Genomic DNA, 22,481 nt, shown 5'->3' with positions numbered 1-22,481 from the left:
CTTTATTCCTTAGAATATAGGAGGTTGAGTGACGGCCTTATGGAAGTGTATAAGATCATGAAGGGTAAGGATAGGGAGCATGCATTCCAAACGAAATTGAGCCCTTAGATCCAAATCCCTGGAGCAGCCTGGAGTAGGTCCAAAGCCTTGGATTCAGTTCATCATGTTAGCTGGGCAAGTCATCACAAAGTTTGGCAGACATGAAGCACAGCAGCTAGGGGCAAGCTCACAGCCTCAACGTTATGGAGAGAAGTCTATATTGTCTGGCATTTAAATTGACTGAACAGTAGATCGTACCTTTCATTAGGACCTGGGCTCCATCGTGGCGAATCACTCTGGGCCTAGAACACACCGCCCAGTTGCTGTTTCTTCATCCTTCTGGGTAGAAATTCAGGATTTACTTTGGCTCCACCAGGTTTGTGTGCAGTCAAATTTTACATTTCACTTTACCATCTAGAAATACATTGAACCATTGCAGTTGTGGAAAAGTCTCAAGTTGTCAACACTTTTAAAAATGTTGCAATTTTCTTGCGAGCTGATTTCTGGAGGGTATTGGATAGGTTGCCATCAGTGATGTGGAAGTGAATGGTTGAGTGGGAGTGAGTACAACAAAATAATCTCTTTGAAGAGCTCATATGATGATATGAACTGAAATAGCAAAGCTTAAGTGGTTTATTTTTATCTGAATTTTTGTGATACAATTACTTCCACTGCAGAGACTGCTACCCACACATATGATTAGAAATGAAACTATTATTTTAAAACTAACCCCTGTCTTGAGTGCAGAACATGTTGGCCTGGAAATTCATTTACGTCCATTTTTGATAGCAAAGTGGGATCAGGATATTTCAAAAAGTTCAAAAGTAAATTTATTATTAAAGTACATGTGTGTCACCATTCACAACCCCAAGATTTATTTTGTTACAGGCACACACAGCAAATCCAAGAAACATAATAGAATCAATGAAAACATGCACCCAACAGGATGGACAAACAACCAATGTGCAAATACAAAAGCGAAAATAAGAAAAAAATAATATATAAACAATAAATAATGAGAATATAAGATGAAGAGTCCTTGAAAGTGAGTCAGTAGGTTGTGGGAATAGTTCAGTGATGGGACAAATGAAGTTGAATGAAGTCATCCCCTCTGGTTCAATAGCTTGATGGGTGAGGGTTCAGAACCTGAAAGGACGGCAGAAAATGGCATTGCACTATATGTATGTTAGTTCAGGAGCAGGGGCTTATTTAAGTGCTTTTTGGTTACAGTTAGTTGCTGTTGGGAAGGGCCGCCCTTAAATCGTTGCAATGTTCCTAGCACTAAATGACCACAGTGAGGTCTGATTTTGCAAAAGTGCATCAGCCCTGTGTCTGTAAGTGCAGTAGTAGCAGAGGTTGTGTGATCAGAGTATGATGTTCTCTTAAGAGGCTGTCTATTCGTGGCTCCTCACGTGGCTGTAGAGGTTGATCTGGAATTCATGCATTCTGGTGCAGTTTTGGCAAGTGTAAGTGGTTAGTGCTTGGGTCTTTTGGTTGTTCAGTCTCTCCCTTTGCAGATGCTGCTCGTTCCCAGTGGCACAGTTGAGGTCAGTCTCATGTAGCATCATTTCCTCTTGAACAGATTTCCTCCAGGCGTATCTATGAGTGCAATGTCTTCCCAGTGTTTCGATCTAATGTTGAATTTCTTCAGGCTGATTTTGATGTTATATTTCCTTTGTCCACCAGGGATTCACTGACATTTGTTTAACTGGGAGTAAAGGATCCATTTGGGGAGATGTGAGTTAGGCATCCAGATGACATGATCTACCCATTGGAGTGAGCATTCCTTTATCATAGTGGAGATGCTGTTCACGTTGGCCTCCTTCAATATGATGATTATGTGAATCGTCCTTCCAGCTGAGCCTAAAGTACTTTGTATTTTCTACCTCTTTCTAAATCCAAAGGAACTAGTGACGTGGGCTCAGCATTAATTTTTAATTCTTCTCTGAATCTCTTTTCTCCTTATTAAATGAGGCATTGTGTCAAGATGATGGAGGTGGGAGCAAGTTGTGATGGCTGCAGAGTGGAGAACACATCCAGCCAAGAATGGAGAAAGTAAGAATGAGTGGGAGGGGCAAGAAAATGGTGCTTGGGTTGAAGACAATAGAAGGAAATCAGGAGTCGGGTGGACCTAGGTTTGAAGCCAGTTGATCATTGGTGTGGTCTTGGCTCCAGGTGGTCGCTGGTAGATGTAGATGAGATGAGATCAAGGCCACCTGCTGCAATCTGCAGTGCCAATTTCAATATGTGCAGAAAGGATTTGGTCAGCAAAGATCAGTAATATAAGGAAATACCTGAGAAGTCTGTTTTCTGAAGAAGTATTCTTGAGTATGGAAGGATAAAGTCTTTGTTGTTCAGAATATAAAATTAACTTATGATCTGCTTCTATCATGACCTTCCTTTCATTATATAATCAGATGTGAGGTTTTGTGGTCCAACAGTCTTGGCTGCACCCTGTGCTCATATCTGTATGGAGTGCATTGAACTGGTTGAAGGCTGGCTTCTATGCTGGTGAAGATCAGGGGACAAAGGTGAATGAGTCATTAGCTGACATTTCTGACTGAACATGGTTGTGAATGCTTCAGATTTGTCATTAACTGTGCATGTTGGACCCTGTCATCACTGACAATGGGATATATCTGGAGCCTTCTGATACACGTCAATGTCTGCGAAGACCCTTATGCATCTCTGTTCTTCCCATTGTTTACTAGAGCAAATGATGAAATGCATTTCTTTTCTGATTGCTTGTGCAATTCTTATTATTGCTGTTTCTCTTTGCAGACTTTATTTGCTGTCAATGAGACATTTATCATCACTGAAGTAGCTAATCCTTGTGTGATATATGTTGCCCGTGTACGCTGTATGAGGTTTGAAGGACCTGGATACCAAAGCGAATGGAGCAGTTTAGTGAATACAAATCTTGCAGACATCCAGGGTAATTTTTTCGTCTAGCTTTCGACTAATAAATAACCAATAAAGTTTCTCAAATAATTCTGTGAAAATAGATTAAGGTCATAAGGTTATATTTGGTGTATCAATGTCATTGAACTTCAAAAGGATGTTTTTACAAAGGATATTATTCAAATTACTTATACATTTTCTTACTTCCATTTTTGTTTCCTCTTTCATTTATGCTCTCTCATCTCTGGTTCACACTTGTGCCTCATCTTTAGGCACAACTACAGGTCTCTTAACTATACCGAACAGTGAAAGAAGATTATGGTTTTACTTGGTTTCATTGCTGGTCACAATCCCAAACACTTCAATAGGTGGAGCTTTTCCCAATTTCCCAATTAGTGCCAACAAGTCCTAATAAATAACAGCTGGCAATTTTCTTTGAAGGGTAACATGCTGATATTCACACCTGAGAAAGGTTTGAACATGGTTAGGACACAAGAACTGTATAAAGTACACGTTTTATTTTTGAGCATTCAGTACAAATTTGTTTTGTGTAACTACAGTTATTTAGAGGGGATGACAACTGTAAAAGTCATTCTGTTAGAAATTATTCAATGTGCAAAACAAAAGTAATATATTACTTCAATTTTTAAAAATAGTTTATCAAAGTGACACTTTACCAAGTAATGACTTTTGCAACAGTTTGTAACTGGATTAATGCCTTTCTACACTTAAGTTACAAATATTCTTGATTGTTAATTTGGAAAAATCTTGGGCAGGGATTGGGAGTTTTTCCTCATGTACACCCATTGCCAACATCTAAGTTTGCTGCATTTATAGCAGACTAAATCAACTGTTGTTAGCACCTGATCTCAAATGAACTGAGGAATTTTTTCCTACTCAATTTTAGTAGCAAGTTATTGCTGAAACATTTAGTGCTGTAGCTGGAATTTTGGTTCTGCACCCAATATGTAATGTATTTAATGTAATAATAGTAATGAGTGCTATAAAATCCTATGTTCTTTCCAGGTTGAGGCACTGGCATAAAGCCCTTAAACCCAAAGAGAAGTTTTGTCAAATTGTCTATGATTCATATTGTGCTATAGCAGTCTTGTGGAATGAGTTGTTAAAAAGCCTAATGTCTGTGATTGCTGGTGCACATATAGCTGTGGTGAACTAGATATACCTGTCTGACTGCTCCTGTGGCTCCTCCCACAGACCCTGCTGACTGCTCCTGTGGCTCCTCCCACAGACCCCTGTATAAAGGCGACTGTGGGCTGCTGCTCTCCCTCATTTTCCCCAGGATGTAGTGCTGTTTATTCTTCCAGTCAATAAAAGCCGATAACTCGCTTCCTAAGTCTCAGCGTGAGTTATTGATGGTGCATCAATTTTATTGACTGGAAGAATACAAGCCAGTGTTCAAAGGCAAGAGCTGCTTCAGGGTCTTGGGGGTCCAAATCTAAGCGTTCTGGGCGTAAAACGGTTTCCATGTTTTAACTAAAGGGGGGGTGAATGTGGTGAACTAGATATACCTGTCTGACTGCTCCTGTGGCTCCTCCCACAGACCCTGCTGACTGCTCCTGTGGCTCCTCCCACAGACCCCTGTATAAAGGCGACTGTGGGCTGCTGCTCTCCCTCATTTTCCCCAGAATGTAGTGCTGTTTATTCTTCCAGTCAATAAAAGCCGATAACTCGCTTCCTAAGTCTCAGCGTGAGTTATTGATGGTGCATCAATAGCTATATGACATTTGGTGTAATTACAAAATTAACTTGTTCTGTGTTACTGCAGTAATGCATCTGAGGCATTAATCTCTCTCTCTTTTGGGCTGATAGTGCTGACTAATTAATGTTTCCTGTGCTTGTTAGACTTGCTACTTTTCTTTATTAAATGTCTATAGTTCAAGCAGTTGGATAATATCATATTTTGAGAATTACTTGTATTCTTCTATATTAAAAATGTAAATACTGTTTTAACAATTTCTTCTGCAGAACCAACCACAGGGCCTGACTTTTGGCGATATATTGATAGTGATCCCTTGACCAAGCAGTCAAATATCACTCTGATGTGGAAGGTAAAGAAATTTATTTTCAAAATAGTTTTTAATGAGCCAAATAGTTGCTGATGGTGCAGTGTGTAGCAGTAGGTGGTGCCTTGGTTAGTTAATTCACTGTATCCCATCTCACTAAACTGCTTCTCTCAATCCAGTTTTTAAGAAGTTGTTTAGTGTACTTCAGGCAATTTAGATAAAGAGGTAGATAATCTGGTCTGGGTCATGTTATGAGGCATCTGCCACTTCTCAAATTCTTTTCTTCGTGTGCTCTGGATCTTGTTTAAATATGCACTTTTGGCTTAACAAGATAGAAAAAGAACAGGCAAAAAAGTGGAAACTTATGTTGTGAACATGCATAAAAACTAACATTATGTATATGTTTATCCTGAATTTACTATTAAAATAACTTTCTGTACCATAATTTCAATGTCACAGAGTCCAGAAACAGACCCTTCAGCTCATCTAGTCTGTGCAATCCATCTAAACTGCTTACTCCCATCAACCTGCACCAGGACCATAGTCCTCCATACCCCTCCCATTGATGTACCTGTCCAAACTTCTCTTAAACATTGAAATTATGGTTGCATGCACCACTTGTGCTAGCAGCTTATTCCACGCTCTCATGACTGTCTGAGTGAAGAAGTTTCTCCTCAAGTTCCCCTTAAACTTTTTGCCTTTCACCCTTAACCCATCCAACTAGTTGTAGTCCCATCCACCCTCAGTTGAAATAGCCTGCTTGCATTTGCCCTATCTATACCCCTCATAATTTTGTACACCTCTATCAAATCTCCTCTCAGTCTTCTCAGTCCCAGTGAATAAAATGCTAACCTATTTAATCTTTCCTTATAACCCGGCAACATCCTTGTAAATCTTCTCTGTACTCTTTCAACCTTATTTGCGTATATCCTGTACGTAGGTGACCAAAACGGAACACAGTACTCCAAATTAGGCCTCATCGATGTCTTAATCATCTTCAACATAACATTCCATAAAATGAGTTTTATGTATACAATACTGACATAAAACAGCTCACAAAGCATTGGAGGAACTCAGCAGTCAGGCAGCATTTTTGGAAGAAAGTGGTTGAGACCCTTCATCTGGATTGTAAGCCAGAGGGGAAAAGTATAAAAAGATGGAAGGAAGGGTGGAGCTAGAATTGGCAGGGTATAGGTGCATCCAATTTCTTTGTGCGCTGCTCCAAATTTCAGCACCGACAGTATCCTGTGCCTCCAGTGCACTGATATGGTTTCACAGTGGACTTTCTGTCACTAACTGGAGGAGGAATTGCTAGGCACATGCACTTGTATTGTTCTTTACTTATACAATTCAGAAAATTGTCAGATGTCTGTATCTTACTCGCTCACATTTGAACAGCTGAGCATTTGGAGTTTCCCATCCATTGTAACTTTTGAAAACATTTGGGAAACCCACTTTGGGAAATAACCAGTATTTAAAGCAAACTACTTCCAATACTTCAGAATTTTCAGAAAGTGCTTGTTGCCTATCTGTGAAATCCGGAAACCTCACTTGTGATTAAGATGGGAAAAATAGAAAATGTAAATGTAACAATCTTTGCTTAGTTAGAAGGAGCTTGGCATTATCGTGAGTGGTTTTTAAAATGAGTTGTGATCAAGTGGTCTTTGGTTGAGAAAGTGGACTCTGTGATCCTGGCAAAAATGGAGCTATGATAGATGACATGAGTCTTTTAGGACAATGGGGCACTATGCAGCAGGCACAGTTATTGGAGCTGCTGCTTCACACTGGAGACCTGTGTTCAATGCTGTGCTTTGCTGTGATTCTGGATTTCCCATAGTTTTCCAATTTCCTTGCACGTTACAAAAGATACATGGATAGGCTAATTGGTCCCGGTAATTACCCCCAGTGTAGTTGGTAGGAGAATCAGTGGGATAATGATGAGAATGTGAGAGAAAATAAATCATAGGGACTTTAGCTAGGAGATGGTACTGATGGGAATACCCTGAAATTGGTATGGTTTAGATGGGCTGAATGGTGGAAGGCAGTAGGGAAGGAATGCATTATTTTGATCCATTGTTTCTCATGCTGGCATTTTGATTGTACTCTGCATGGTTTCAAGGAGTAAAATTCACAGTTCAATCTCTTGAAATTAACATGACATAAACAAATTCAAATGAGAAGAGGTGGTTTAGAATCAGAATCAGGTTTAATATCACCGGCATATGTCGTGAAATTTGCTAACTCTGCAGTAGAAGTACAGTGCAATGCATGATAGTATAGAAAAATAAATAATAAATAAACAAATTACATTAAGAATATATATGTATATTGAATAGTTAAATTAAAAATAGTGCAAAAGCAGAAAAAAGTGAAATAGTGTTCATGGGTTCAATGTCCATTCAGAAATTGGATGACAGAGGGGAAGAAGCTGCTCCTGAATTGCTGAGTGCGTGCCTTCATGCTTCTGTATCTCCCTCCTGATGGTATCAATGAGAAGAGGGCATGTCCTGGGTGATGCAGGTCCTTAGTAATAGATGTCGACTTTCTGAGGCATCGCTCGTTGACGATGTCTTGGATGCTATGGAGACTAGGACCTATGATGGAGCTGACTAATTTTACAACTTTCTGTACTTCATATGCCCCCCCCCCACCCATACCAGACAGTGAGACGGTGTTGCAGCCTATCAGAATGCTTTTCACAGTACTTCTGTAGAAGTTGTCAAGTATTTTAGGTGACAAACCAAATCTCCTCAAACTCCTTATGAAATATAGCTGCTGTCTTGCCTTCTTTCTAACTGCATCAATATGTTGGGACCAGGTTATATCCTCAGAGATCTTGATACCTAGGAACTTGAAATTGCCCACATTCTCCATTTCTGATCCCTCTATGACAATTGGTTTATATTCCCTCTTACCCTTTCTGAGATCCACCATCAGCTCTTCGGTCTTACTGACATTGAGTGCAAGGTTGTTAGCGGGCCACCACTCATCTAGATGGTATATCTCGCTCTTGTACCCCCTCTCCTCTCCATCTGAGATTCTGCCAACAATGGTTGTATCATCAGGAAATTTATAATTGGCATATGAGCTATGCCTAGCCACACAGTCATGGGCGTAGAGATAGTAGAGCAATAGACTAAGCTGACACCCCTGAGGTGGGTCCATATTGATCATCAATGAGGAAGAGATGTTATTACCAATCAACATAGATTGTGGTCTTCCAGTTAGGAAGTTGAGGATCCAGTTACAGAGGGAGGTACAGAGACCAGGTTCAGTAGCTTTTTGATCAGGACTGTCGGAATGATTATTTACCTATCTAACAGGCATTAGGTAATTTGTTTTTGCTATTAATACATCTTTAAATTGATCACACCATTTCAATTTAAATAGTTTCACATAGTTCAAAGTAAATTTATTATCAAAGTATGCATATGTTACCATGTACAACCATGAAATTCATTTTCTTGCAGGCATTTACAGGAAAAAGAAATACAGTAGAATTTTATGAAAAACTGTACTTAAATAGTTAAAGACTGATGAAAGAAGACCATCCATGCAAATAAAAGTAATACTGAGATAATGAGTTGTTGGAGTTTGACAAGGGAGTTTGAATACATTTTAAAATGAGTTGCTGCAGTTCAAATTGATTTTAACCAGAATGAACACACAGACAACATGCACGTGTATACACACACACATACACACACACATACACACATTATATTTATGAACTGATGCGTGCTTGAGAAATTCAAATGTGAATTAAAATTAAGAAATACAGGTTAATGATATAGGAAGAGCTCAAATAGAAAGATAAAAATGACAAGTAACACCATCTACACATTTCTGTTTATGTAGTGCACTTACCACAGCAAAGAAATTCTATTTCACAGGATTATTACCAAACATAATCTGTTAGTGAACCATGTGAGGAACAATAGAGCAGTTGATCAAAATGTTGGTCAAAGAAATTAGTCTTGAACTCTTTTTTTTTAAAAAAAGAGGGCTGGAGAAGTTGGTACCTTGCTTTCTAAACTTAAAGCTGCTAATGGTGGAGTAAATATATTCTGGGATGGCCAAGAATTGGAGGAATGAGAGTTTCAAAGCTTAGTGAAAATGACAACTTGATTTTAAAAACAAGGATAAAAATTTTAAAATTAGAGACTGGTTTAATTAGGTACCCATGTAAGCCAGTGGTAGGTGGAAGGAGCTTTTTAGTAAGGTAGCATGTGAGCAGGTTTTGAATATTATCAAATTTATGAGGAAATAGAAAAGAGAAAGCCAGACAAGAGATGGATTAAATGAGGCAATGAGTGTTTTGATAACAGGTAGCCCAAGGTAGAGTGGTTTAGAATAAGTTAACAATCACTTCTATTGATACTTATGCAATAATTTAATAAACAATTATTAAACAATCTACAAACTCATGAAAACCCAAAGGAATTGCTCCCCAATAGCTGCCAATAGATGGAGGAACAGATATGCGGGCAGATTAGGGGAAAAGTACAAAAACAACAGGTTTTTCACATTGGGTGACTTCAGCTTCCCCAAAAGAGGGTTTGATCTCTTTAGTGCAAAAAGGGTTAGATGTGGTAGAATTTATTGGGTGCAATCAGGAGAGCTTCCTCAAGCAGTACAGTATGTGGATTATACAACTAGAGCAGGAGCTGTACTGGATCTAGTGTTGAGAAATGAGTCTGACCAGGTGAAATGGCATACAGAGATTAATCACGGCAAGTGTGAGGTGTACTTCAGCAGATCGACTGTAAGGGGAAGAATGCGGTTAATGGCAGCAACCTTAATAGCATCAGAGGGTTACAGAGGGAATTTGGAAGTCTCTACCCATAGCTCCCTGAAAATGGCTGCACAAGTCAATGCCGTGGTAAAGAAAGCACATGCTATGTTTGCCTTTTTATTGGCTGAGGCAATGAGTTCAAGACTCAGGACGTTATGTTGCAGCTTTATAAAATTCTGGTTAAGCTGCACCTGGAATGTTGCATTCAGTTTGCGTCATTGCATTACTGCAAGGATGTGGAGCCTGAAGAGAGGATATAGTAGAAGTTTAGCAGAGTTCTGCCCTAATTAGTGAGCATGTGCTATAAGCAAAGGATGGGCAAGCTTGGGATGTTTTATCTGGAGTGGTAAAGGCTGAGGGAAGACTGATATCAGTTTATAAAATTGAGAGGCTTAGAATGGGAATCACATTTATTACCACTGGATTTATATGTCATAAAACTTGTTGTTTTTCAGCAGTACAATACAAAGATATACCAATACTATAAGTTACAAAACTAAATGATAGTACAAAAGGAGGAATATTGAAGTAGTGCTCATGTTCAGAAATCTGATGGCAGAGGGGAAGAAGCTGTTTGTGAGTTAGAGTCTTCGGGCTCCTGTACCTTCTTCCCCTTGATAGTACGGGAAGAGAGCAGAGAGATAAAGTAACATTAAAATGCTGGAGAAGCTCAGCAGGTCTGGCAGCATCCATGAAGAGGAATACACAGTTGACATTTCAGGCAGAGACTCTTCACTGGGACTGGAAAGGAAGGGGGAAGAAGCCAAAATGAGAAGATGGGGAGTGGAAAGAATGCAATCTGATAGGTGATAGGTGACGCCTGTGAGGGGGAGGGTAGGGGCTGGGGCATGAAGTGAGGAGCTAGGAGCTGACAGATGGAAAAGGCTAAAGAAATCTGATGGGAGAGGACAGTGTCTCGTGGGAGAAAGAAAAGGAGGAGGGGCCAGAGGTAGGTGATAGACAGATGAGGAGTAGAGAAAGGGTAAGAGGGGATCCAGAATGGGGAATGGAAAAAGAGAAAAGGGGAGGGGAGAAATTAATGGAAGTTAGAGAAATCATTGGAAGTTTGAGAAATAAATATTCATGCCATCAGGTTGGAGGCTACCTAGATGGAATTTATTCTTCCAACCTAAGAGTGGGCTAACCCTGGCAATAGTGGAGGTCATAGACTGATATGTCAGAATGGGAATGAGGAGGGGTATTAAAATGGTTGGCTACTGGGAAATCCAGCCTGTTGCAGATGGAGTGAAGGTGTTCAACATAGCGGTTCCCCGATGTACGCTGGGTCTCACCATTGCAGAGAAGGCTACGTTGGGAATGCTGGATACAGTAGATGACCCCCACAGACTCACATTTGCAGTGTTGTTTCACCTGGAAGGACTGTTTGGACCCCTAAATGGATGTGAGGGAGGAGGTGAATGGGCAGGTGTGGAACAACTTCTGCCTGCAGGGAGATCAGTGGAGAGGGATGTATAGACAAGGCAATCACCCTGTAGAAAGTGGAGAGTGATTTTGGGCTGGGGAAGAGGAAAAGGTGTACTTGGTGGTAGAATCCCATTGAAGACAGCGGAAGTTGTGGAGAATAATTCCAGTCCTTTCCAGTTTACATCTCATTTATCACTCAAATCAGCCCACGGATGATGCCTCAGCCTCTGCTCTCCACTCAAGCCTGTCCCACCTGGAAAATGGTGCCTCATACGCCAGAGTGCCGTTAATCGATTTCTGCTCAGTGTTTGATACGATCATTCTTCAGAGGCTGGCGGATAAATTGTACTGATCGGGTCTCATTACCTTTCTCCGTAACTGGATCTTGGACTACTTGACAGGAACACCACAGCCAGCCCACGTTGGCAGCAACGTCTGTAGCCCCATCATGCTGAGCACAGGCACCCGTCATGGCTGCAGGCTCAGCCCGCTACTGATGCGTGACTGCACTGATGACCCAGTTCAAACTGAGTAATCAGGTTTGCTGATGGCACAGCAGTGGTTGGCCTCATCAACAATGACAATAAGACAGTGTACAGGGAGGAGGTAGAGTGGTCCGAGCACAACAAGAGTCTCAGTGTGGACAAGGCTAAGGGGATGATTGTGGACTTTAGGAAGGTACAGGCTGATCTGTTCTTACTGCACATAAATGGCTCGTCCATGTAGAGAGTTAGGAGCACCAGGTTTCTGGGAGTGTATATGATGGACGATCTCACCTGGCCCCTCAATGCTAACTCTTTGGTCAAGAAAGCACATTGTTGGTTGAAGTACTTGTTCATGTGTTGACCTGTTCTATGTTCTAATTTATCACAGCTGGGTAAATGATGATGCTTTGTAAAATGTAGATTTGATTAATTTCCATGAATGAATCATCTTGTTAGATTTAAGTGATATTCTGCCCAACTTAATTGGTATTGCAATTGTATTTACAAAGAAAATCAATAGAATATGAATCTGAAGTCATTATAGTAACAAAATGAGATTTTTTTTTCTCTTCAATATAGCCTCTGACAAAAAGTGAAGCCTTGTGCACTGTGAAGGATTATACATTGAAATATCAATCAAAAGAAAACATTACGTGGCTGAAACGTGTCGGAGATGTTACAAGTTACAGCTTTCCTCTGACGAATGAAATTAAAAGTGTCTCTGTGATTGCTATCAATTCTATTGGTTCTTCTAGAAGGAATTTTAAATTAATCTTGTCAAAGGACAACAGCAAAGGTTGGTTCAATATACTGCAGTCCACTCTGTGCTTCTTGGTTTTGTTTGCAGAACATAACAAAAATTATGTGCAAAATTAGATTACAAGGAAGTTATGAATGGATTTGTTAATTGGAATGCTCAAATGTGTAATGAAAGCTTTGTATTCATTAATATTCCCATATTTAATTTAAAGTACTTATTTTTAATCACAGCAGAGACTGTTCTTCATTCACTTCATGCCTCCGTAATAAACAACAGTTGTGTAGCTGTTTCTTGGAGAGTGCTTCCTCTTAATTGCCAGCCAACATCTTTTGTGATAGAATGGAAAAGCCTGACAAATAACGATGTGAAGAACTTAAAGTGGATAAGGGCTTCTGAGAACCTCACAAGCATCTACATTCATGGTAGGTTTAGTTACGTAATTTAAAACTGGGAATTATTATGTTGCAAGACTTCCAAATATGTGCCTTATCAGAAAGGATGGACCCTTTTCCACAGGGTATAAATAACTAAGCAGTTTTCACTGTACACACAGTATTTTGATTACAATAAAGGTATAGTATGAATGTCCAGGAATTTTGCTTTTGTACGGTTCTATACGGCTAGTGGTAATGGAATGGTCACAAGTTTAGCTAGATATTCTACTTGAAGGACAATTAGGCCTAATATTGAATATAAATACAGGCTGTCCTCAGGTTACAAATTGGTTCAATTGTCACAGATATACATAAGTTGAAAAATACACAAACTCTCTCAATGCAGTAACCATTGCAGTGTTGTGTTGCAAACAGCAGTGTTAATGAGGGTTGATAACATGAGCATGAATTGTCTTGTACTGCCTAGATATAATGAATAGTACAGAATCAGGATGTCCCATGCTCAGTGGTTGGTTTTCATGGGCTTCAGCCTGTGTTCTCAAAAGACAATGGTGTGTGATTAATGTGGAGAGGTTCCATGTCAATAGCTTTTTTTTTCCAAGACTGGGTCTCATTTGAATTTAGTAACATCTATGAAGGCTCAGTTGTATGTAAATATGTCCATAAGTCAGTCATTCAAAACCTGTGAAGGGCCTAAAATGCAAATTTGCTTCATGCTGTTGTGGTCTGGGGATCACCCGCAGTTCATAGAATCATTGAAGTTTATAACACAGGAGCAGGGTAGTTGGACCATGAGTTTCAAAACAGCTAAAAAAAGGAACAGTTTGGATTAAATTCCTTTCTCAGTTCTTGATCTACAGTCCCACAGAGTTCAGCATTTTGAGTTCTCGTCCAAATACATTTTTCATACAGTATACTGATGGCTTGCAGCCCCTCCCTTTTCAGCAGGAACTTCCAGAACTTCATTGTTTTCTGTTCAAAAAATAAGACTATAAGATATGGGAACAGAATTAGGCCACTTAGCCCATCAAGTCTGCTACGCCATTTCATCATGGCAGGTCCACTTTCCCTCTCAGCCCGAATTTCCTACCTTTTCCCTGTAACCCTTCATGACCTGACTAATCAAGAATATATCAACCTCTGCCTCTGGCTTAGTCCCCTACACGTGTCTGTGGCAACAAGTTCCACAGATTCACCACTCTCTGACTAAAGAAATTTCTCCCCTCTATTCTGAGACTGTGTCCTCTGGTTTAGTCTCTCCCACCATAGGAAACATCCTCTCCACATCCACGTTACTGAGGCCATTCAACATTCAATAGATTTCAATGAGGTCACCCTTCATTCTTCCCAATTCCAGTGAGTAGAGGTCCAGAGCCATCAAACACTCCTTCTACGACAAGCCTTTCAATCCTGGAATAATTGTCCTGAACCTCCTTTGAATCCTCTCCAATGTTATCACCTCCTTTCTTAGATTAGGGGCCCAAAACTGTTCAAAGTACTCCACGTGAGGCCTCACCAGTACTTTATAAAGCCTCAACATTACATCCTTGCTTTATATTCTAGTTCCCTCAAAACAAATGCTAACATCACATTTGCCTTCCTCACCACCGACTGAGCCTGCAAATTAACCTTTAAAGAATCCTGCATGAGGACTCCCAAGTAACTTTGTACCTAAGATTTTTGAATTATCTCTCCATGTAAAAAATAGTCTATGCTTCTATTTCTTCTATCAAGGTGCATGACCATACACTTCCTGAAACAGTATTCCATCTGCCATTTCTTTGCACGTTCTCCTAAACTGTCGAAGTCCATCTGAAAAATATTTATTCAGTTCATCCACCATTTCCTTGTCTCCAATTACTATCTCGTCAGCATCATTGTCCAGCAGTCTGATATCTAGTCTCGCCTCTCTTTTATACTTTACACATCTGAAAAACTTCTGGTATCCTCTTTAATATTACTGGCTATTCCATCGTATTCCATAGTTTCATTCTTTATGATTTATGATTGTTTTTTTGGTTGCCTTCTGTTGGTTTTTAAAAGCTTCCCAATCCTCTCCCCTCTGATATTTGCTCTATTATTTGCCCTCTCTTTGGCTTTTACATTGGCTTCACTTCTCTTGTTAGCCACGGTTGCATCATCCTGCCTCTTTATTCTTTGGGATGTGTACACAGCCTATAAAAAGTGTTCACCCCACTTCTGCCCCAGAAGTTTTCATGCTTTATTATTTTACAACATTGAATCACAGTGGATTTAATTTGGCTTTTTTGACCCTGGTCAACAGGAAAAGACTCTTTTGTGTCATTGAAAGCAGATCTCTATAAAGTGATCCAAATATAAGCATAAAACTCAAAATAATTAATTGCATAAGTATTCACTCCCTTTAATATGACACACCAACTCATCACTAGTGCAACCAATTGGCTTTAGAAGTCACAAAATTAGTTAAATGGAGATCTGCTTTTGGAGACCTGTGTGCAGTCAGGGCATTTGAATTGATTGTAGTAAAAATTCACCTGTATCTGGAAGGTCCAACTGCTGGTGAGTCAGTATCCTGGCAAAAACTACACAATGAAGACAAAAGAACACTACATACGACTCCATGAAAAGGCTATTGAAAAGCACAATCAATGGATATAAAGAAATGCCCAAGTCACTGAATATCCCTTGGAGTACAATTAAGTCAATTATCAAGAAATGGAAAGAATATGCCACAGCTGTAAATCTGCCTACAGCAGTCTGTCCTCAAAAACTGAGTGACCATGCAGGAAGGGGACTGTGAGGGAGGCCACCAGGAGACCTGTGACAGCTCTGGCTTCAGTGGCTGAGATAGGAGAGACTGCGCATACCACATCTGTAGCCCGAGTGTTTCACAAGTCACAGCTTTATGGGAGAGTGGCAAAGAGAAAGCCACTGTTGAAAAAACTCACATGACATCTCAGCTAGAGTTTGTCAGAAGGCATGTGGGACACTCTGAATTCATATGGAAGAATATGAAACCAAAATTGAGCTTTCTGGCCATCAGACTAAATGCTATGTTTGGCATAAACCAAACCCTGCACATCATCAAAAACACACAACCCCTACCGTGAAGCATGGTGGTGGCTGCATCATTCTGTGGGGTTGCTTCACTACAGCAGGCCCAGGAAGGCTTGTGAAGGTAGAGGGCAAAATACAGGGAAATCCTGGAGGAAAACCTGATGCAGCCTGCAAGAGACCTGTGACTTGAGAGAAGAATTGTTTTCCAGCAGGACATTGACCGTACGTGTAAAGCCAAAGCTACATGGGAATGGCTTAAAAACAACAATGTTAATGTCCTGGAGTGGTCAAGTCAGACTCCAGACCACAACCCAATTGAGAATTTGTGGTTGGACTTGTTCAGTAATGATCATGGATTCTGACGGAGCTGGAGCAGTTTTGTAAAGAAGGGGAAAAAATTGCAGTGTCCAGATGTGCAAAGCTGATGGAGACCTATCCACACAGACTCAAGGCTGTAATTGCTGCCAAAGGTGCATCTACCAAGTACTAACTTGAAGGGGATGAGTAATTATGCAATCAATTATTTTGTGTTTAATAATTGTAATAAATTTAGACCATTTTGTAGAAATTTGTTTTCACTTTGACACAGAAGAGTCTTTTCTGTTGATCAGTGTTAAAAAAGCCAAATGAAATCCACTGTGATTCAATGTTGTAAAACAATAAAACATGAAAACTTTCAAAGAGGGGGGAGGTGAATACTTTTTAACACACTGTATCAGGGTCTTTAAATGCTTGCAGTTCCTTATCTCTACCCACAACGATCCAACACCTTTTGACACTATGTCACCTCTTTCTAATGATTTGATTTTATCTTTAACCACAGAACCACACCACCCCTCTGTCTACCTGCCTGACCTTTCTATACAATGTGTAATCTTGGACGTTAAATTCCCAGCTATAATATTCTTTCAGCCATGACTCAGTGATGCCCAAAATGTCATATGTGCCAATCTGTAACAGTGCTATGAGTTCATCTACCTTATTCCATATACTGTGTGCATTCAAATATAACACCTTCAGTCCTGTATTCACCTTTTTTGATTTTGTTCTCTTTTTACATTACAACTCATCCTGTTGAATTCCATTTTGCCCTATCAACCGCCTCTCATTGCTAGCAATCTCACTACATACTGCCTCTGTTTGTAAACCAGCTACATCATCCTCAGCCCTATCTCTCTGGCTCCTATCCCCTGCCAGATTAGTTTAAACCCTCTCGAACTGCTCAAGCAAACTTGCCCACAAGGATATTGGTCCCCCTCAAGTTCAGGTGTAACCCATTCCTTTTGTACATGTTGTACCTTCCCCAGAAGAGATCCCAGTTCCCATAAATCTGAACCAGAGATCATGGAACAGGGTGAAAGATGAGAAGTTAAAAGGGGAACATGACGGGAAACTTCTTTACTCAGAGGGTCATGAGAGTGTGGAATGATCTGCCAGCACAAGTGGTGGATAGGAGCTCGATTTCAACATTTAAGAGGTAGATACATGGATATTAGGGGTATGGAGGGGTATGATCCAGCTGCAAGTTGATGGGAGTAAGCAGTTTAAATGGTTTCTCATTGACTAGATGGGCTGAAGTGCCTGTTTTCTGCTGTACTTCTCCAGGACTCTATGACACTACCTAGCTACCTAAAATCTCCCTTCAGGACCTCCACAGCTCTCCTCACCCTGGCACCTCAGTGGCAACATACCATCCGGGTAACTCTAATGCAGAATCTTATCTGTGTTCCTCTGACTATGGAATCTCCTATCACCACTGCAGTCCTCTTCACCTCTCTTCTCTTCTGAGCCACAACACCAGACTCAGTGCCAGAGATCCAGCTGCTGCGGCTCCCTCCTTGTAGTTCGTCCTCCTCAATAGTGTTCAAAGTGGTATACTTATTATTGAGGGGAACAGCCACAGGGGAACTCTGCACTGGCTGCCCATTTCCTTTCCTTCTCCTGACAGTCACCCAGTTACCTGCCTCCTGCGACCTAGGGGTGACTATCTCCCTGTAGCTCTTATCTATCACCTCCTCATTCTCCAGTCTCAGTTGAAGGTCATTGAGCTGCAGCTTCAGTTCCTTAATACGTTTGTGCCCTGCTCTGCTGCTCCCTCTGAAAGACCCAAAAGCAGACTACTGTCCTTCAGAACTGTCTTCCCACCAAGCTCTTGAGAATGTTCCATGCCATCCCACTTCTGATTGGCTGACACAACATTCCTAAATTGGACAACATGGCTCCTTACCTTCAGCTGAAGCCAAGCTACTCTTACCTGCAGGACACACTGCATTTACAGAAACTGATAAAATAAAATACCTCACTGAATAGCAGTAGAAATCTTAATCAGGGCATTCTATGTTCTCTGATGTTTCCTCAGCCACCCTCTTATCCTTCCCTCATGCAGGGTCATGCTAAGGTCCCATTGTAAGCTTAGCATCAAAAGTGAGTGAAATGGGAATTTTGGATCTTGGGCAGAACTATTTGTTCCTGGATACAAAGTTGATATGGAAGAAGAAAATAAGAATGATGGGGAAGTAAAAGACTGCCAATTCAATAAGTGAGAACTATATTGAAGAGACGGAGATCAAATTTTATCTGAGGTCAGGTAACAACAGGATGGCAAGCTAATTGGTGGACTGATCTAGGAAAGCTTATGGTTGGTTTGAAATCATTAGAGATGCGTCATTTTGCAGAAGCTGAGGTAACAAGTACAGGAGAATGACTTGATAAGGAAGAAATTATAAGGGTATTACTCATAGCTAACAGAAAGGTTTTAAAGGACAAATGGGCAAAAGATAAAGCTCGATAAAAGAATTGGGCAACAGAAAAGTTGGGAGAAAGGTTAGTAGAATTTGGTGTTCGAGGCTACATAGATGGATAGTGGTTTTGACAGGAATCACAACTCGGCAGGAGATTTAATTAAAAAGGAATTGTCATTAGATGCTGTCATATCAGTGGAAACAGTCACAATAAGCATCAAACACTTTGATTATGAATGTAGGGATAAATGGAAGTGTGAAGTTATTGTTGATAATCTGAAAGAGTGATATAGCAGTATTTTGATTTCATACAAAGCAAAACGTAAATGCTTATTTATGAATGTCAAGAGTGACATAATATTATTCTACTGCCAACAGTAATTCTTTATTCTTTGTTTGACAGTGAGGATCATCTATCATTATGTTACTGATTCAAAATGAACCAAAAAGTCTAATATGCATCTTAATATATACTGCTTTTGTGTGTGTGTGTGTGTGTCAGTTAGTGTTAACTTGGCTAAATCTGGATCTCCCACATTAGTGAACTGAAGAGCAACAATTTATAAACAAGCAGCGGAAGTTGATAAAGTAGTCCTCTGTGAGATTTTTAAAGTACCAGGAGCCCAAATGGTTCATGAAATAACAATATAAACAAACTTAAAGCTGTTGTATACAAGAAGCCTTCTTTGCTATAGGCAACACATATCTATGGATCCAAAGCAGTGATTATAGCGAACTTACTCTTTCTAGACATTTTTATTATGTGCATTACTTTTTTTTTCTCCCATGGGCTTGGCACTTTGATTATAGGAGGCAAAAGAAACTCAGACTGTTCTTGTTCACTGACATGTTTCTAGTATATAAAGCTGTTCATAACCTAAACACATAGCCTCAGTTTTGATGTTAACATTTCGGTGAAAGCAATAGCTATAGAGAAAAGGGAAGAATCGAGGGAGAGGGATTTTAGTGGTAGTCTAAAATGAGTGGTAACAATATAGCAGCTTGCCTTACATGTTATCCACATTTTTTCTATTAATTTATTATTATTATTATTATTATTATTATTATTATTATTATTATTATTATTATTATTATTAACCGAAAGTGATGCTATTGAGCACCAGCGACTCGGGTCAATTCCACCACTGCCTGTAAGTCTTCTGAACATTCTCTCTGTGACTTTGTGGATATCCTCCAGGTGCTCTGGTTTCCTCCCACATTCGAAAGACACACCAGTTAGTAGGTTAATTGCTCACGTGGAACTAATTGGGCAGCATGGGCTCGTTGGGCTAGAGGGGTCTGTTATATATATATATATATATATATATATATATATATATATATATATATATTCCTCTCTCTCTCTCTCCCTCTCCCTCTCTCCCCCTCTTTCCCTGCTTCCCTTTTCTCTATAGTTATTGCTTTCATCAAAACTGAGGCTATGTGTTCATGTTATGCACAACTTTACATCGTATACCAGAAACATGTCTGTGAACGGGGGTTGTCTGAGTTTCTTTTGCCTCCTGTGATAAAAGTGTCCAGCCCAAAGGAGAAAAAAAAGTATTGCACATATTAAAAATGTCTAGAAAGAGTAAGCTCTCTGTAATCACTGCTTTGTACATCATACAAAAAGCAAACTTTATAATTGGAAGAAGCCTTTTACCAAAAAATTCATGGCACTATTTAAAGAAGAGCAATGGTTTCTTTCATATTAACCCCATGACAATCTAGACTGAAATCAACGGATGCTTCTTGGAGTTATTGTAATGGTATTTAGCTATCCTGTTACCTATCATTAGTACATTTAGGTGAGGAAAAATTAATTGGCTGTGAAGAGCTTCTGAGAAGGTAAAAGGCTTCTTCTAAATACAAACTCTGCTGTTTGCATGACGAGCATTCTTGGCAGGTTGTGTTCAAATTCAGGACAGCACCTGTGCCATTACCCTCAATCTTATTCCTAATTTAACACGAATCTGGTTATTATTTGCAATTATGTTTGCGGAGGTGTCTACATCTGGAAGAACCAGATTTTCAACTTGAGCAGAGTTTACTTTATGCTCAAAGATTCTAATTGATGTTAAATACCTTGGATGTCATTTAAAAAAAGGCCAAACAGCAGCCAAGAATAACTATCTCCAACAAATCCAAAAAAATCACAAACTTCACCGTGACATTGAATGACATTGTCCTCCTCAAATTTCCCCTAAATGAATTCTTGGGAATCAGTATTGACTAGAAATGTAACTGGACCAGGCACACACAGCATTATTTCCAAGAGGAGGTCAGAGGCTGAGAACTCTGTACCAACTGACTCAATTCCCAAGTCCCTATTATGCCACCAAGGATTTTCTACTATCTATATGGTACAACCTTGCAACAGGAATACAGTGCTCTCGCTTTGATGAGTTTGGTTTCTTTGACACTCGGAAAGAAACTTGACACTATTAGAAAAATGGAGCCTAGTTGACTGGCGTCCAAATTCTCTTCATCTATCACATTACTTACATAAACATTATTTTACAGATGATATGGAATGTACCAGCTATCAGAAACATGTCCTTGCAGAAAATTCACAGACTCCCCAACAGTACCTCCTGGACCTGTGACCTCTATCTAAAAGGCAAGATAACAGCTGTAAGGGGGCATTCAAATGTGAACTAGGATCTAGAGTTAGCAACTCAGCGTCTCATGCCTCGCCATCATTTAATAACAAAATGTCTGATCTAATTTGAATTACAACTCTGAATTCCTTTGTACCTACATGTCCCTCATTTCTTGTCAAGTATCTGTTTACCTCTGTGTAAAAATATTAAAATTTCCACCTGCAAACTTGCTACTATCTGAGAAGAAATGCTTTCACCTCATGCTTGAGTGATTTCTTTTATTCAACAGTGACTACTGGTTCTAGATTTTCACTATGGTCTGAGTGCTGGTAGATGGGACTAGGCAGTAGAACAGGTTGGCAGAGACTAGATGGACTGAAGGGCCTGTTTCTGTGCTCTAGTTCTCTATAGTTCTATGACACTATAACTGTTGTGTATCAGCACCGCTTTAAGCTTACCATTGCAATATTTTATCTTTACAGACCATTTTTATCCATCTGTTCAGTACCAACTGACGATATATCCAATTTTCTCTGAAAAGGAAGGACAACCAAGCAGCCTTTATATGAAGATTAAAAATGAAGGTATTATATTTTTAGTGCTGAGTATTTTAATTGGTAACACATACTTGCATAGGAGGAGAAGGTGATGATGGAACATATGAGTACTCAAAACATTGTCCAAATAATACAAATTTATTCCAATGGATTCCTTTACCATATAAAGGCCAAACAGAAGCCAAGAAGCTACATGATTGGCTGATTAGAAATTTGCATTAGCAAGCAGATGTACTGGTGTACCTAATAAAGTGGCCTCTGAGGGTATTTTCAACTGCTACCCAAAGTACATCAACAGAGTTTGAGACTGGATGCCTGTCATGGAGATCTAATCCATGTAATTCTGAAGTCAAACTTGACAGGATTCAGTAAGATTTCGGAGTTTATTTAAGTGTGGTTTTATTTAACCATGCTTGTTTAGAATATTTCCAGAGTTGCCAATGACAAATGGTGCCCAACTGCAACATAGTACTAGGGACAGAGAAATTATTTTCTGATTTTCCCCCTATCCCTTCCAACAACTCTTCTATATTCCACCTTTGGGCTGAAGGTTTATTTCTTCGTTGCTTTCTTCACCCAAGATTTTGACATTAAGGACCAATATCAATTCATGACTGCATCATCATCATAAAACATTGCCTGAATGTTGTCTAGGTCTTGGTGCACAGAAGCAAACATTTTAATGTATGCCACTGCTGCATGCTGCAAGATCCAGAC

General features: G+C 39.8%; 1 protein-coding gene across 8 annotated transcripts in view; it reads left to right on the top strand.

Moving 5' to 3' along the window:
• The window catches only part of lepr (leptin receptor), a 212,608-nt gene that overhangs the window by 166,580 nt on the left and 23,547 nt on the right, over positions 1–22,481 (top strand). For all 8 annotated transcript variants that reach the window (XM_073063177.1, XM_073063178.1, XM_073063179.1 and 5 more), the window contains 5 exons: positions 2,821–2,974; positions 4,927–5,009; positions 12,249–12,465; positions 12,660–12,851; positions 21,690–21,791. In XM_073063177.1, coding sequence (XP_072919278.1) covers positions 2,821–2,974; positions 4,927–5,009; positions 12,249–12,465; positions 12,660–12,851; positions 21,690–21,791 — 748 coding nt within the window. The remainder of the gene's footprint in view (positions 1–2,820; positions 2,975–4,926; positions 5,010–12,248; positions 12,466–12,659; positions 12,852–21,689; positions 21,792–22,481) is intronic.

Source organism: Hemitrygon akajei, chromosome 12 (assembly GCF_048418815.1).
Source record: "Hemitrygon akajei chromosome 12, sHemAka1.3, whole genome shotgun sequence".
In the NCBI taxonomy this organism is placed as follows: domain Eukaryota; kingdom Metazoa; phylum Chordata; class Chondrichthyes; order Myliobatiformes; family Dasyatidae; genus Hemitrygon; species Hemitrygon akajei.
The sequence above is the reverse complement of the archived record's forward strand: the minus strand, read 5'-3'. Positions and strand labels throughout refer to the sequence as shown.